The sequence below is a fragment of the Melozone crissalis genome, unplaced genomic scaffold, assembly GCF_028551555.1.
Source record: "Melozone crissalis strain CALT ecotype California unplaced genomic scaffold, PUWL_Pcris_2 ptg000042l_1, whole genome shotgun sequence".
Taxonomy (NCBI): Eukaryota; Metazoa; Chordata; class Aves; order Passeriformes; family Passerellidae; genus Melozone; species Melozone crissalis.
In genome coordinates this window covers 53,611,409-53,628,967 of record NW_026535820.1, presented here as the reverse complement: position 1 = coordinate 53,628,967, position 17,559 = coordinate 53,611,409, and the positions used below count along the sequence as shown (strand labels likewise).

Below are 17,559 nucleotides of genomic sequence, written 5' to 3'. Positions count from 1 at the left end.
CAGCAGGATATGGGGCTATGGAAAGACAGAGTGGGCAGAGAGGAGAGAAGGGCAGAAAGGTGGGAGACAAAGGGAAAAAAGGAGCAGCAGCTGCAAGGCCCAAATGTATTTCAAAAATGAGCTGTCATTTGCTTTCTGGGGTGCAGGAAGAACAGCCAGAACAGTCAGTGCTGTTTTGTAGACCTCATGAGTCACTGCCCTGCAATGGGTTGCTGGAGACACAGACAAACCTAAGAAAGAAACCCAGGTTGGGAATTTCATTTAACCTGCCACGATAAATAAGCTGGTGAAAAAAAAGCTACGCTGGTTCTGAGTAATATTAAAGAAAAGACCCTTTGTGCCTAATACATTAGAGAAATCTTTCAAACATTGACCCTGTTTCCTCCTGTCCTGTAAGACTGCCCCATGATGCCTGCTGCCAAAATTCATATTAGCTTTGGTTACCAGCTACAGAAGTTGTGCTTGCACAACTGAAATCAAGCTTAAGCATATGACTGTCCTCCACCTCTCCCTGGCTTTTATTTCTGAAAGTGATCCCTTGTACTTCTATGCATCCTAGACTTGATTTTTTGATGCCATCTCTTTATTCTCCCACTTGATGTTAATTTGCAAGAATATAGAAGCAGGAACAGGCTAAAACAAGCTATGGTTATTGACAAAGAAAATGTTTTTCATTTCATCTTAAGTCCAAAATTTAACCAAGTGAAAAAGTGCACCACAACTGCAGATTAATACCAGTTTGCTGATTTAAGAATGACATTTTGGCGGCAAGATTTAAAAGAGCTCAATAACTTCATTTTTACAACTTACAGGTCAAATTTATTATGCCAATTTCCTCGCAGAAAATCACTTGTGATTTTGTGAGCAAGGTATGTGTCCTGTCGCATTGCTCTCAACATACCTTGTTCTACAATTCAAACTCAACTTTCCACAACTAAATAAAACATTTGCCCTTTCAGGATCAGTGGGGCACTGAGAAATGTGCCCCCCAAAAGAAATTTTCATCAACTGATGAATTTATGAAGATACATCATAAAAAACATGTAATTAAAAGTCCTATCAAAATAATTCTTTATAGATTGTGTGATATGTGTGCCTATAATTTATAGGCACATCAAGTTTACAGAGAAACACTTTCAAAAAAAGACACTTTCATAATAACTTCACTTTCACAATGACTTCATGTGCACAAATGATGCTGAAAATATTTTAAGTTCTCAAACAAACTTTTACTTTCCTGAGTAAAATATAAGACTGCAGTTTTAATGTAACTAATTATTCTGAAGGAAGCTAACTGAGGTGCTTAACAACAGAGGAGGTTTAGATTAAATACTAGGAAAAAATTTACTCATGGAAAGTGTTGTCAAGAACTGGAACAGGCTGCCCAGACAAGTGGCTGAGTCACCAGCCCTGTAGGTATTTAAGAGACAAGTAGATCTAGCATTTAGGAAGACAGTTTAGTGGTGGACTTGATAGTGTTGGGTTAACCATTGGACTGGATGATCTTGGAGGTCATTTCCAACCTAAATTATTCTGTGATTCTCTCAGCAAGATTAAATATTTTGGCTTAAAGTTCTGATGAGAGACTTCTTGAGCATTCAATTATCTATCTCTGAATGAAGTCATGCTGAAATTCATGATCATCTGAACGGTTGACCAATAAATCAAATCTTGCCAGCTCAAAAGCTTGATGAAAGATTGGGCTTGCAAGAGCTTTGTGTCTGCTCATGACTGTGATACAAACTTTTGACCAGTGAGATGTGCTAAATGCACCCGTCCCAGGACTTCAAAAGAGTCGGTAAACAGACAAATCCAGAGAGCCTGTTACATTCAGTGATAACAAAAAAACCCATGTGAACCCTGCTATTTTTTTTTTCTTTTCTTTCTTTTTTTTTCTTTTTCTCCCACTCCTTATTCTGGTATGCACATACAAGAGCAAGAAAACCTGCCAAATGCTTAATCCATGACAGCCATATTACCGTAAGAAAACTGATGAAAGGTACCTTTGTCTGCATGGGACAGAGAATTGCAAGTGAAATGTAAACTCTGTGACAGGCCAAAATGTGTGCAGACTGGTTAATCTATTTAAGAATGTATCAGTGGATTTTTCTCAAAAGAGACAGATCTCCAAGCACATTGAAATTTTAAAAAGAAAAGGAAGTTGAATGAAGCATCTCAATTAGGGAGGTAATCAGTTGTCGCATGCTTGCATTCAGTTATTTAGGAACAGAGGTTTCTAAGTGGGAGCACAGGAAAGAACTCCAAAAAATTGATGGAGAGCTGAAGAACAGAAGGAAAGAACTCTACCCAACTATAGCAACCTTTGTGTTGTTGAAAGGATTATGTTTCATTTGCTGTTCCCAACTTCATTGTGGACAGTGAGAGAATGTGCTTCTGCCTTCAAAACAGCAAAAGCAATCACAATATCCCTCATCCCCAAATGGAATGGAGAAATAGTAAAAAATAATCAATCTACAATACTTAAAAATCAACTTCAGTAACCAAATTAATCAATAAAGCCAAAGAAAGGATGAAATAAGCAAGGCAAGATTACCTGGTACAAAAGTATGGAAAGCACAAACTGGTTGAGAAGAGACTTTTCACTAAGCTCTGAAGCAGTATTACAACAGAAGTACTAAAATTCAACATTAAAACAAGCACTAACTTTTACTAAACATAAAAAAAAAAATACTACATTGTGGGGAGATTAATTTGACCACCCAATCTCTTTCCATTTTCATACATTTTAGAAGCACCTTCTATTATCAAGAAGGCAAATATTCTTACATTTATGCCCACATCAGTTCAAACCCCTCAAATCAAACCATAACAATAGCAACAACATGATTGTTGCTTTCTGGACCAGAAGCAATGTGATTTTTGCCAGGGAAAATTATGCAGCAAGAAGGAATCAGACTCCCTTTATTTCAAGGAAAAAGAATGCAAAAAAATCACGTGCTGAGCAATAATTAATTAATCCAAGATAAAAAATAGAAAGTAACTGTACCAAAGTACAACTTGTTTGGGGTTTGTTATTTGGGTTTTGTTTTAGGGTTTGCTTTTTCCTTTTTAAACAGAGAAAGCAAAATGCAAGGTTTTCATTGCTGAAATAAAACCGCCAAAAAAAGGGTCTTTACTGTGGAGAGAGGTGGGGAAAAAGAACAAACAAGAGGTTCTTATTCCTTTATGTGGTACATTGCATCATAAATTATTCCCTAATTCCTTACAGTTTTGGCTCACACAGGTCACTGCTTATCTGAGCTGGCGGGAAACATGCAAACCAGCTATACCCCGAGGAGAAGAGGGAATCCACCAGTGGACATTAGATGATAAATAGTACAATAACCTGGCATGATTACAGGCCATGTTGCACATTCCTCTCTGGAGTTTTGATTTGTTATCTAGGACTGGAGTGGAAAACATACACAGGGAAGGACAGGAGCAGAGGAAGCGGGCTGGGGCTGCAGCATCCAAACGACTCCATCAGCCTGCAGCCAGTCACCCAGTCACTCACCTCATAGCCTTTTTCCAACAGGAACTCAGCCAAGTACGATCCATCCTGGGAAGAGCAAGATATAGGAAAATGTTAGAAACACAGTGAATAGGCCTGGGAGATTTGGACTGGTTAAGATCTCAAAAGAGGGAAGAAAAAACTTGTAGTGAGTAGACTGGGTAACAAGCCTATACTTTGATTTCTCCAGATTCATACACCAACCTAAAAATACCACAGTCTCTCTTTAGTTAATTTTAGACTATGAAGCAGTATATTTTAAGATGACTTGCTTACAAATGCTGGTTGAGATTTCCCATCTCTTGAATCTCTTCCCAAGTTCCATTATAAAGTGCCTGGGGACTATCTTTCTAAAATATCCTAACCACAGTCTTTGAATTTGAACTATTTTGGAGATAGGGAAGGAATAACATGTAAAAAAATAGTACAAGCTTGGCATCCTCTGCAAACCAACATGCCTCAGGAGCACCTTGTCACACTGGCGTCTCCCTTGGCCAGGCACTCCTTCTACAAGGCTTCTGAAGGCAGCAATAATTCTGCCTTGCCTGACCTACAGAGTTTTCAAAAACATCCCTAGCACACCTTATATTTAAACTACACAATAAAAGCCACTTTCAGATCTTAAATATATATCATTGAAGGTTGAGAATTTGGAAATTTGGGTCATTCAATTTCAGAGGTTTTTCTTCTATTTTTTTCTCCTGTAAAATCCTTGTCAAACTTAAATTATTAAGCTCCTCAAAAGCAAATACTTCAAAACATGTGCTAGCACACATTTTCCTGAAATAAGAGGATTTTGGTAAATGAATATTGCCAGAATTACCAAAACCAGTAAGTTCATAACACCACTATAAATGTGTAAATACCATCACATACTCAGCAAAGTTTACCCCTCCAAAAGAGTTCTCACTAACCAATTAAATGATTACCCATGCTCAAAGTCTGCACTTTTACTCACTTCTTGAATTGCTTGTTCCTTCAATATGTGAATGTATTCCACCAGACCCAAAAGACTTGCTACAAAAAGACCATAAAAACAATGAGATGCCACTATGCTTACAGGTTTAAACTTTGTTATGTGGATCTGCTCTGTCGTAATCATGGCCAGAGACATTTAAGAGCAACACTAAACAGACATTTCTTTCTGATCACCACTTAAAAGCATGTTGCTCCAGAGAAAAACTTCCTTTTTACCTCATATTAAATTATTTTTTTGCCTCATAGAGAGCCTAAGAAGAATAACACACTAAAGTAAGAAATTATAGATGCACTAGGAGGCCCTACAGGAGCAGGACTGCCAAGGGAAATTGCTTACTGCATTGATGGCAAAATCCTAGGTATGCAAAATGGCACAGTACAGTGCACAAGGGGCACATTGCTCTATGTTTAAAAGCACAGCATTAGAAAAGGAAATACTTCATAGTATAAATGTTTCATAAAGTCTCACACAGTCTAAAAGGCCTTGAAACCAAGAAAGTTTCGGCTTCCACACTACATGTACATGTATGTGCTCAGATCTTCACAGGGCTAGAGCCCTGTAATAGCAGTCTAGGACACCAGTTAATCATGAAAATAACCACATGTGCCATAGCTTCACTGGAAGAATATGTACCTCAAATTATAAGAACAAGGCCCTGAAAGGAGAAATTAAAAGAATATTTGATGGAAAATCTGGAAAAGCGTAAGTGCAAAGGGGGAGATGACAGCTACCTTTAATGCTTTTGTCATCTTTTTCATTAGCAATTCCTCCAGGATTTAGCAGAGAGGGTAAAACTTCCAAACTCTCCTTAGCTGCTCAGTCCACTACAACATAAAATTATTATTAAATAAAAAAAAAAGGAGGTCAAAGTGGGAGACCCAGAGAGTGCAAAGGAGAGGAAAAAGAAAGGCTGTGATTACTTAGGAAGTTGATGGGAAACAGACTTAACTAGGATTGAACCCTGTCAATAAGGTCTTGTTCTTCTCACCCAGGCCATTGCTCAAAGTTTCCAGTCACCCTGGAACATTTTGAACCAGCAGTGGCACTTGCTTCCTCTGCGCTTCCTTTCCAGGTCTATCAAGTGATAGGGCAGGGCTTCACAATGAGTGGGAAACAGGCAGCAAGTGTGAAAGCTCCTGCTTTCTGGCTCTGGCACAGCGCAGCTGATTCAGTGTCTGGTAATCGCGCAGAGCGCAGATCCGCGCTGTCCTGCGCTGCGATACCATATCGCACACGGCCCCGGGGTCACGGCTCCCTTCCTTCTCTGTTCACTACAGCAGCCTGCCAGTGGGAATGGCAATCACAACAGCCATCAAAGCCTCTAAGAGCTTGCAGCTGGTAAGGACAGCACAGTTTCCATCTTCTCCTAATGAGGTCAGGGAGTAAATAATAATAAGTAAGGTTTGTAAAGTGATTTAAACCTTTAGCCATAGGAGAAGACACATATATTACACATATAAATTCTATTATCAAAGCTACTGATTTACATTTATACTGCAATGTCTTCAAGATACAGGAATCCCTGTAAAGGGATTAGAAAAGGGATATTAAAGGAACTAGGCGTTAAATTATTATATAATATAGGTGCTATTATATTTCATTTGATAGCTTAGTTTTGCTAATGTAAAGTATCCAGCTAATAATGTTCAGTTTATAACAAATCAACAAAATATCAGAAGACAGAAGCAGATCTCTGTCTGTGGACAAACAGTATTGAAACATAGTTTCTTACAGGCTGCCTTTAAGTAGGATTACAATGAGGCCTGGCTCCTTACAGATATGTCAGACCAGCTTGAACAATCAAAACAGTTTAACAAGACTGGCTAAATAAACCACCTCAGCTAAAACAGTTCCTCATCAGCACACTCTGGCACCTCAGACTTGAATTTCTGTGCAGTCTTCAGCCAAATACTAGTTTGAAAGCTCATACAAGGAATGATACTTCAGCTAGCTTCCAAGACACAGCAGCAGGTTTCCAACTGCAGCTGCCTTACAACATGTCTGTAAAATTACGAAACAAAAGAAAACAGCCATATAAACTAGCATGAGACAACTTTAGGATGCAATATTTTATATTTAATACAGTAGTTAATGTCAAAAACTTCAATAAGCTTTGACACACTATCAAAGAAAAACTTCCAACATGGTGAAGAAATTGAGACAAATGAGTTAGACAGTGCTTTGCCAAAATCATCTAGTATAAAAACAGTATCAAGTTTGACTTGATCCATGAGCAAATAACAGGATAATTTATACAGAAAACTGAAAACAAGTGTAACTCAATATCCTGTTTAGCAATCCAACCTCCTTTATTTTGCACTGTTTTACACAGTCAAGTTCCATTTGCCATGAACTAATTTGGGATTTATATTGACACATCCAGGGAAGGCTGTAGAAGCACCCTGACATGCAAGCCATCTTCATCCTCTTTCTTTGATTTGACCACCTCCAACACCCTTCCACAGAGCTCTTGGATTCAAGAATTAGATAATGCCTGAATGCCCGAGCATTCTTAATCCAGAGAACTCCCTCTTCCCCACAGCCCCTCTCTGCTAACAAAGAGGAGTGGAAGTACTAGATGGATGAAGCAACAAGGGAAAAGAGGTCAAGGGAAAAAGATCATGAGGAGGAGGAGGTATAGAGTTCTTTTATTACTACTCCTAGAGTTCCAGGACAAGCATATGGAGTGCTTTTTCAGAAGGAGGGAAAAAGAATTAAAGACCTAACATAAATGATGCAAGAGTATTATGACCATACCATTGAGGAGAAAGGGCTCTCAGTTGTGGGGGAGAAATATAAACATTTGAAAAGAAACACCCCACAGTGTATCAAGTATTCAGAATTCATTACACCTCTGAAAAAAAAATGTGTAATGGTTTTCCACATAGCACAGAAGAGATCAACGGTGTTTATACTTCTAAAATTCAAAACTGATTGAGGCTAGTGCTGTGCCCTTAGGAATAACTACAAAGGTGAGTTTGTGGAAGTTCAAACTAAATGTCAATTATCAAGGCCATTATTAGAAGTTCTCAATTCCTTTTGAGCTACAAACTACAGTTGTGCTCTACTGAAGTTAAATTTTGGCAGGTTCAATTAATCTGTTTGGGGGAAAGTGCATGGAAAAAAGAGGCACACTTTCATCCATAGGACATGGGTTTTATTTCCTAAAAGCATCTCTCTGCAACAACACAAGCAACAGTGCAGAGTGACCATTTTTATTTAGCCTTGTTGGAATGAATAATCCATCTCCCCATGAAAATCTACAGAAGCAGGGCCACTGGTGGCCTTGCACAATAAATTGTTGGTTCATCAACTTTTAAACTTTTACACAGCTAGAAACTAATGCCATTTCAGAGACTTATTGAGCTGGAGTATGGTGACAGATCCTTTGGGGCAGGAGATAGACACCATTCTAAAGCAACATCCAACTGATTTTAATAGCAGTCTGTAACAACTATTCATTTGTACATGGCACTCTCGAGCAGTCTTCCTTAAAAACAAAAAATCCATTAGAGTAATAAAGTGAAAAGTTATTTTTCTTGAAAAATGCATACTTCTAATAATTTCCAGTGATTTATAGAGGAAATCAGTAATTTTTTGCAGATACTATAAAAAGAACAGTGCTACACTTTGTCTCAAATCTTCAAGGTGATAATCGAGGTAAAGCATTGAAGCATTCATAAAAAATTCCTCATACGGAAAACAGGAAGAACTATGAACTCTGAAGTATTTAACTGATTTATTAAAGCTGCCACCCTCTAAATGCAGTAGTTATTTTGCTATTTTGATTTGTATTCTGGCCAAGTAAGAATATAAAAACAAGTGTCCTTTTGTTCCTGCTGTCAAAAGAAAAAGTCAAAAGGCAGTAAATGTAAAAAAAATTATCTTTGTTTTAAAAGACTGTCCAATTCATCAAAGGGTTTTGTAATTCATTAACTGCAGTGCAACAAAATAAAATTAAGCAGGAGGAAAAGTTAGCAACAAGGAAAGCATTTTACTTACACTACTCTTTTCCAATTAAGTTTTGTTTAAAGGCAAAAGAAAAGCAAAGTTGCTTTGGAAAAATGAATCACTGTGTTATTTCCTAGTCTGAGCTCCATCTGACCTCACACACTATTCCACTGGTAAACTATTAAGTTATATTAAGAGCTGCAACTGCACTTACAGAAAATACCAACACACTCTTCCTTTCTCCCTCCCTCCAATTCTCTTTATCTAAAACATTAGTCACATCATCAGTATTTATAGCTATTCCACTGTAAACCTCAACATAGACCTCTCATTTCAAGAGCAAGCCTTGGACCACTCTAAGGCTGATATGAACTGAATAAACCTCTTTAACTGAAGTTTGCTCCATACCAACCAGTTTGGCTTAAATTAAGCCAACAACAGTAAGGTATGTCAGCTAAATGCTACTGATTTTTTAAGTGTTGGTATTTAAATACATAAAACCTTCAATCTAAACCGGTATGATATTCTACAATAATCAAACAGCTTGTTTCTATCACACAAATCTCCCCTCAACATCTCAGCTTGGGAAAAACAAATTACACCAACAAACTGAGTATATAGGGTTTTTTTCTGATCGCAGGAACCTGTGGCACATAGTGTGTTATGTCCAAGCACACCACAAATTTGCCAGTGATGACAGTCAGGTACTTTAAAGCTTTCTAGAAAAAAAACTAAAAATCCCACCCCTAAACATTCAGGCATCAAAATACTCAAAATACCTGCTAGCTCTCAGACCTATCCAAAGAAACTATCATCAAAAAGAAGAGTAGTCTCAGTACACAGCCTTCTAAACCTTATAGAAGTTATGAGCCACAAAACCTTGGGTTTTTTTCTTCAAATAGGAACGTCTAGTATTGTATACTTATCCATTAGTACACTTATATAAACAAAACAAGTTAGGAACTCTGAATTTGAAAGGAAACTAGCTTTACCTTTCTGTCTCACTAGTGAAAGCACAGGGATTAGAAGATTGTGTCTATAAACATGGAAATGCAAATCATATGGGCAACAGTCCAGATGAAAATTAGAACTTCTGTGTAGGTAATGGGAAACCCGCAATAATTTTAAAAGCCACAAGATTATTGTTTTGCCCATCCCTATTTCCTCCTGGTTTCAGAAAGGTCCTGGTATCAGATGGTCTTTCACCTTTCCAAAAGAGCAAGAGCAGCTCCCATCAGCAGCAGCTATGAGCTTTTTGGACCTGCTTTATCCTTGAGTTCCCAGACTAAGCCAACAGTCCCATTAAGTGACTCACAGTGACTCAGGGGGAAACCCCTCAATATGTAACAAATGCAAACTCACCTCAAACACTATCCAGTGGAGACCCAAACATACAACACCTACTGCAGAGGGCAAAGAAACCAGGAAACCCAGGACAAAGCTTGGCTATGCCCCCAAAAGAATAACAGATATCAAAATTTCAAAATTCAGAATTGTCACAGTAAAAAATCCTTAAAGCCCTGAAATTTTGGGTTCAGAATGAATTGTGTCTTTTATGTTTAAAGGAAATGAGTAATTCTGCAAAGTGACACCAGGAGGAAAAATATGACATCTTGGCATGCCACCTTTAACACCCTACAGTGGAAAACCAATAACAGCAGCAGTAACAAGGCTATCACTGAAAGTTGGGGAGGGCACCTGAACTTATGACCACAGCTCAATACCTATCCTACCAGAAACACTGGACTCATCTCACTCCAAGACAGAGCCACTTCTTTCTTTCTTTCTTTCTTTTTATCCTTTCTGCAGCAGCCTAATGCAGCAGCTGAGGTTGAAGCTGCTTTCAGCACTGTAGCACCAGCCTCTCAGGCTGATGGCTCAAGCAGGCTTTATCCACTCCTGCTCACCTCCTGAGGTTTTTACCTTAAGTTTAGCCCAAGATGTTTCCTAACAGAATACAAGGTCAGTTATTTGAGACAAAACAAAATAAACACCTCACTTGCTATCGTGTTTGCATGAGATCAAAGCCTAATAAAAGAGAAGTAAATGAGTGTAGATCAGGGAAAAGATTTTTAATTCATTCTTCTGTACTCAGCTTTACAGATGGATACTGTAATTTTGTCTGAAATGTAGTTTATTTACAAGAAAACACAAAACAAGAAATCATAATCCAGTTGGAGGAGAGGAGCAGTGCACAGTAACTCAACTCTTATTTTCTTAAAAGTTTCCATAGTGAGAAATTTGAAAATCCAGTCAGGAAGACCTGTTTGTTATAACTTCAACAGCTCTCAGGCTTGCAATATTTGCTTGGGTGGAAGAAAAGTGCTGATCCTGCAATGATATGATCTGCAAATCATGGAAGAAAATACTCTGCTTCTGGACATTTCAAGTTCTGGGAGTAAACAGCTTGCCTTACAACTCGTCATAACTCTCTTTGGTATTGCCTCTCCCAGTCTGCATGGTCTGAGCCCAGTTTCTTTATTGTGCTGGTACCTTCTGAATAAATAATTTTTTTCTGTAACTCTGCTTATTTATGCAATTCTCACCTTTTATTACAAGATTTCCAAGCTTCCTAATTTTCAGCAGAGATCTTTAAAAGATGGACTCTAATACTTTTCAGAGTCAGAGTGGCCAAGAGACCACACAGCCTAATTGTGGTCATCAACACCCTGAGCTCTGGGCAGCTCAGATTTCTCTTTACACCAGTAAGGGATAAAATAAGAACCAAAAGAACCCAAAGAGCAATAACAGCAATAAACTTCCTAATAGTTCTGCAATGGAATAGAAAAGGAAAAATGTGATTGAAATTTCAAAACAAACAAACAAGGAAAACCCTACAGAAATACCAAAGCTAGATTCTGGTGAAAAGCATAAATATTTGGACCAAAATGTAACATATTCATTTACTGTCTTTACTTAACTATTTGTAACACCTTTTGTCCAGAAGAAATGGAAGAAACAATTACAGGGGAGAAATTTAGCAGGAGAGCTCTTAAGAGTTGTTCCCCAGAGTTTACTGTACCCACATGCATTTCTTCCTCACAAAAGGAATGTTATGCATTTTGAGTCCTCCCTACGTAAATCCATGCTTCAGTTCATTGGGGAAAAAAAAAAGGGAAAAATTAAAAATTATAACACTCAAGACAACAAGTTCTTATGCTGTCCAAAACATTGTTCTACCAAAAAAACAAATGTAGAAAAAACAATTAGGAAGTCAAAGACACAAGTCAAATCTACAAAGATTAGAATACTTTTTTTTTCCAAAGGTAACGCTTGCCAGAATTCCATGTTTTGCAAAATCTTTTTATGGTGCCAAAGAGCGGTTTCATATTTGTTGGATATTTTTAAGCAAGAGTAAATATGCTTCTAAGGTTTTGGGCTTTTTACAGTTTAGGATTTACTTGGGTTTTGGGGTTTTGTTTAATACACTGTGCATGTTCTATAATACAACTGCAAATAAACATTAACTCCATAGTAAAACATCCTTGAATGAGCACAAGACACCATCTGCCTTCCTCTATAAGCAAAGACAACTCTTAGTGAAGATGCTTAGCTGTGTAAAAGCTGCACTCATGTTCAAACACTGAAATATGAATTGACTGAAATTAGACATTAGACTCAATACCTCTGTTCCACATGCCTGCTCTTGCTAATCAAGGGCTCTGATGCCACATGGACTGAGCTTCCTGGTGGCCAGAAGCCAAGCAGGATAAGGATTATCTGGGCGATAGCAAAAGGATGCAGTGTTTTTTCAGAGAAGGTTGCAGAAGGTCGTCCTTATATTTACAGATACCATACAATGCCTTGTGTACCCAACTTCACAGCTTTCCCTTGTCAGCTTCAAAAGGGGGAAAAAAAACCCATCCAGTTTCATTAATTGCCAAGGTTCTTGTCGAAGGCAACTAGAAAAGGAAAGCAAGCAATCACATTTGCTTATCCCATCTGTCAGGAGCAGGATTTGGAATATACAACTACCACGAAACCACCAGCAAAATACCAATTTCTTCAATTCAATGCAGTATTAAAAATCACCTGCAGACTGAGTTAGTAAAAACCTTTTGCATCATCTTCAAGTGCAGTAATCAAAAGAATTCTTTCATCAAGGTAGTTTTCATGAACAGCTTCTTAGTTAACGCAAGGACAAAGCAAGATCAAGGTAAAGAAGCTCTTCCACATTTTTAAAAATGGTTTAAATATTTCCACATCAGTCTTGTTCCAATGAATTAGGCAGTTTTGCACAGATCTCTGAAAACAGAAAAACTATTTAAAACTTTCATTAAGAAGCTTTCAAGAAACATCGAAACAGATTATTTTCAAGACCTTGACACAAACAAGCTTCTTTCATTTACCATTGCACAAAAACCTAGTAAATTTGACTGTCTTTGCAGACTGTGGAGAAGTGGAGTACATGGGACACATTTAATCATTTTTGTCTGTATTCATAGTGATTTCCTCTAATCTCAAGGTTTCTTTGCAGTTCATTGGAATGTCTTTGCACCCTAGGAACTACAGGAAATTCTACGGAAACCTCCCTGTCTCACTAACTTTGTAAACTGCTCCGTTACATTTACTCCTTCCAAAAGCCAAACACCACAGGATCACAGTGTTACTTCTTTGAAATTCATAAATTCTTTAATTGCCAAGGGACATAAGGGTACGCTTTAACTGAACAAACACAGCAGGTTTTGCAAAAAAGGGCAACATGAAGAAAATAGTATCTAGGTTTTTTTGTTACAAAGTCACAACCACTTAAAAATGGCAACACCCTATCTTTTTTTTAAGAAACGCTTAAAATTTCCATACCAGGAACAGTAAGAGAACTCTTGATTTTGCTAAAAATGGAGTGTAAACATGACATCAAAGTGTAAAGGGGTCTCATTTTCAGAAACACAGGGACCCAAAACAGCCCATTTCTTTGAAGAATACACTAGGAAAAGAAGATCAGATGTATATACACAATCCATTTTCCTACCATTAAGTACACAGGTCCTCCTTTTAATGCTGTTAAGAATTGTAGACCAATACCATCATACAGCTATTTGGAATAGTCTTGAGGTTTCACATTTGCATCTACCATCTGGCTTTTGCCTGAGCTGAAGCAACACCGCCATCAAATACGGACAACAAATAGCACCTGACACCATATGAATCTTCTTACATGCTTATCACTGAATCACTACAATATACTCCAAGTCAACAGAAAAAGAAGCTTGCACACTGGATTACATCATACATACATTTGAGCAGTGCTTAAGGAGCTCTGTATCCCCTCATCAAGTAAGCTACTCTGCATCAAACTATCTGTCTTGTTCCTCTGCCTCACTCCAAGAGAAGGGGCACCATCTAGTTCCCTCACATTCTTTCCCTTAAGGGTTTTCTGCTATTTGGAAAGATTGAAGAGGTGTCATGACAGGACTCGCGTTACCTGATCTTACAACTTGTACCCTGACCAAACTATACAGTACAAAGTACCCTTTAAATGAGCATCCTTATTCACCAGCAGCAGAATGCAAATATTTGGCACACCAGAAAATATACTGAACAAGGCCTCAAATGTATAACTGAATGCTTTTGTATTAGTGAACATGTTGGCAAGCAGTGGATGCATACAACCAAACAGCTTAACTACTCCATCCTCACAGAAAACTGCCCAGATGACATGGCACCAGGAGGCACCTTGGAGGAAGCTATGTGACTTACTGCCACCCACAAAGAAGTCTACAACAAAGTGCTTTGAGATAATGGCAAATCCATACCCTCTGCATGGTCTAAGGCATCACAGGCACATCCCTTCTGTCCCTGTCTCCCAGAGGTCAGTTGTGCTGGCTGACACACAGCACTGTGTCCCATTCACTCAGGGCTGTGATCAATGCAGGAAAATCTGTGCCATCTGCTCTCTACAGACTATCCACGGGCATAGGCACTCTTCCAGCCACAAACACAGTGCTCTCATGGCAGACTTCCAAAGAAAAACCGTGGCTTCATGTTTACACATCTTGTTAGTCAATATTGCTTTGTTTCTCCAAGAACCTGGCAAACAAACGGATGCTTGTTAGTGCAAAGCTGCTCCTTTTAGCAGGATACCTACTCACTGTAATTCAAACATTCCACGTGTATCTGGATGATCTGTGAGGGAAACAAACTTTTCTAGATATTCTAGAAAGTTTGTTTGTTTCTAAACCATACAACAGTTTTAGATGCATGTGGAGAGCATTCCATTTTTCCCCCCGGATATTTGTTTTACTCAAGACAAAGGTTTACATGAAGGAATGTTCAACTTCAAAGAAAACACTTCCAAGTTTTCTCACGTTCTTCTGTAGGACAACCTCAACCTGGCATTCAGCCATCAAGTGACTAAAGTTTGCATCAGAAGGTGAACAGCAGGGGTCCCAGGGAGGGAGTGGATAGAGAGGTGCTCATCCTACTGGAGTGTAACAAAAATTTCTCCAAAATTGCTGGGATGTGACCAGCAAAGACTGAGCTTGTTACCCTCCAGGTGGCATGCAGGAAAGGCAAAATCGTCAGTTGTAGTGAAAGTTGCTGTGTGGATCTATTCTGATAATGAATGCTATGTCTTCCCACAATTCTTCTCAATACTATTTCCCCAAAGATCCAGGCACCAGATAGCTATTTACCTATTTTTAATGAATTTCATACTACAAGAATGCCAAGCTTTTCTTTTACTCTCCATGCACCCATGCTAACAAATGGTACATTGAAGACCATATCTCATCAAGTAAAGAGTATTTTATGTCACCTTGCTAAAAACAGTCTTCTTAGTATTTTTTTTTAGATAAAAGCACAAGCCAGGATCACCACTAGCTCTTGAACAGCATCTGGAATAATTTGAGTGCAAACATTTCATGTGTGAACTCAAATGCTTTTCAGACCTATGACAATTCAGTTTTCCTTTAAGGACACATGGAAATAAGTGTGTGATCCCACTGGATCACCCCATGCCCTCAATGGCTTAATTGTTCTATGCTTCACTGATGTAGAATCACAATGATTGTATAGTATCATGCTGCTTCCTTCCTCCTTTTGGGGAAGCTAGTGATTTGTAAACACTCACTTCAATTATATTTAACTTTTCACATCAAACTGGGAGAAGTTCACCAGGTTGAAGCTCCATGATCCTAATGATATTCTGCAGAAGGTGGTCAGGAACACAGGGACTGGCTGTCCCAGATGTCCACAGGAAAAACAAACAGAACATCTGTGTTTTACGCACTCTATTTTGCAATCTTCTCCATCTCCATGTATCTTGTACTTTCCTAAAGTCATAGAAGTTAATAACAGGGTTAAGGGCATCTCTATAAGATAGCTCTTTACTTTGCCTATGTTTATTCACAGCTTGAGGAAAATCCTAATAAAAATGCATCCTGAAATACAACTAGCTAGACTAGCACTGGAAGACACTGAAAGAAATTGTCTGTCTTTCCCTATAATGCATAGCAAGACTGAATAAAACAAATTGTTCTTGCTGATGCCATGCAGTTAAAGTGCAAATTTCAAAGTAGATTCCACAAGTGTTGTGTCATTCTCCTGTAAAGGACTAAAAGGCTAAAAATGCCATGTAACACGAGTTAGAGGTTTAGTTGCACTGTCCCTCCTAGTTTAAAGCATGCAAAGAACAGTCCTTTGGGGCCTTAACTTTTGCCTCTGGCATAATTTTTGTTTGATCTCACCCAATCCACTTGAACTTGGTTTGAAGCCTTTTTTGCCAAAGCATAAGATGAATGATTATGCATAATGTTGCTTATAAAACACTATGGCAACATATCCAAACAGTCCTGAAAACAGATATCAGGCACGGAAACTGACTAAAACACAGATATAAGCACAAGTCCCAGCAGAAATTCTTCGGCAAACTTACCTTACTGTGAGAAGGAGGAAAAATGGAAAGGTTTTTTAACTGCAGAAATATTGATAAATGGAATATTCAAATATGGTTTTACAGAAGAAGAGTGAACATACTGATGTTACTATTACTGGAAACTGTGTAGTGGCTGCACCAACACATTCTAAATTGAAAAGGTTTGCTGAAATCCATAAGAAAAGCTTGACTGAAAAATGCAGAAGCTATTAAGGCAACAGCAGCCTCTATCAGATCCACTGACCATGGATCATTCAGTTAACTGATCATTGACATTGTTTTGTGGGACCATTTCCAACCAGTTCATCATTTTAATGGATGATTTTTTACTGATATCAATAACACTTTACAGAGAGGGATGGAAACAAAGACAGACCTTTGGGGTAACCAATTCAGGGAACAGTGCTATCGTAACTGAAAGGCTCAGAAAGAAACCTTCAGTTTCCCTGTCAGCAATCATTAAGGACATTGTGGAACAGCTGGCAAGACATTCTATTGCATCTCATCACTTCTTTTCTGCCCTTCTCCTTTATAAAATCATTTCCTCTTGATATCACCAGGCACACAAAAACTAGGCTAAAAAATTAAGCTTGCTGTCTAAAGAAATCTTCCCTGCTTCTTTTCTCCATCTGGAGGTCAAGCCAATAAAGGAATATTGCAACATTTTTGGAAGGCTTTCATCATTATTTCTTAAGAAAAGAAAGTTCTTTTTAACTTTCATTTGAGCAACTTTCCCATGAATTGAAAATACTTAAAAAAATAAGGCAGATAGAATTTATATATCTCTGTAGCTATAAATGTTATGGTGAACTACATTTCTTATGCCAGTAAAAATAAATTTGTTATAGACCCTGCTTATCACACATAGAAAGACTGCAAGTTATGAGTAATAGGTGACAAGCAACAGAGAGAAATACAAGTATGCCAGACACTGAACAGGAATGTCTTATTCTTAGAATTGTTTTAATTCTTCAAGCTTCAGAGTGTTATATTTTGTGTGGACAGAAAGAATGGGGAAATACTTCACAGTGGATCATCAGGAGTATAAAGGTTATGGTATCCACTATTCAGTTTAATTTTATTTCACATACATTGCACAAAAGGAAGGGGAACTATGCTTTGTTTTTTAAAAGTATACAAAAAGGCTTTTATCTCCAAACCTCATGAACAGCTATGAACTACACAGTATAATATAATATAATAACTACAAATACAATCTTTCAGACTGAAGTAATTTTTTAA

At 38.0% G+C, this 17,559-nt stretch overlaps 1 protein-coding gene across 1 annotated transcript in view; it reads right to left on the bottom strand.

Moving 5' to 3' along the window:
* The window catches only part of GMDS (GDP-mannose 4,6-dehydratase), a 416,552-nt gene that overhangs the window by 343,888 nt on the left and 55,105 nt on the right, over positions 1–17,559 (bottom strand). The window contains exon 2 of the mRNA XM_054284932.1: positions 3,515–3,559. Within this exon, the coding sequence (XP_054140907.1) occupies positions 3,515–3,559 (45 nt within the window). The remainder of the gene's footprint in view (positions 1–3,514; positions 3,560–17,559) is intronic.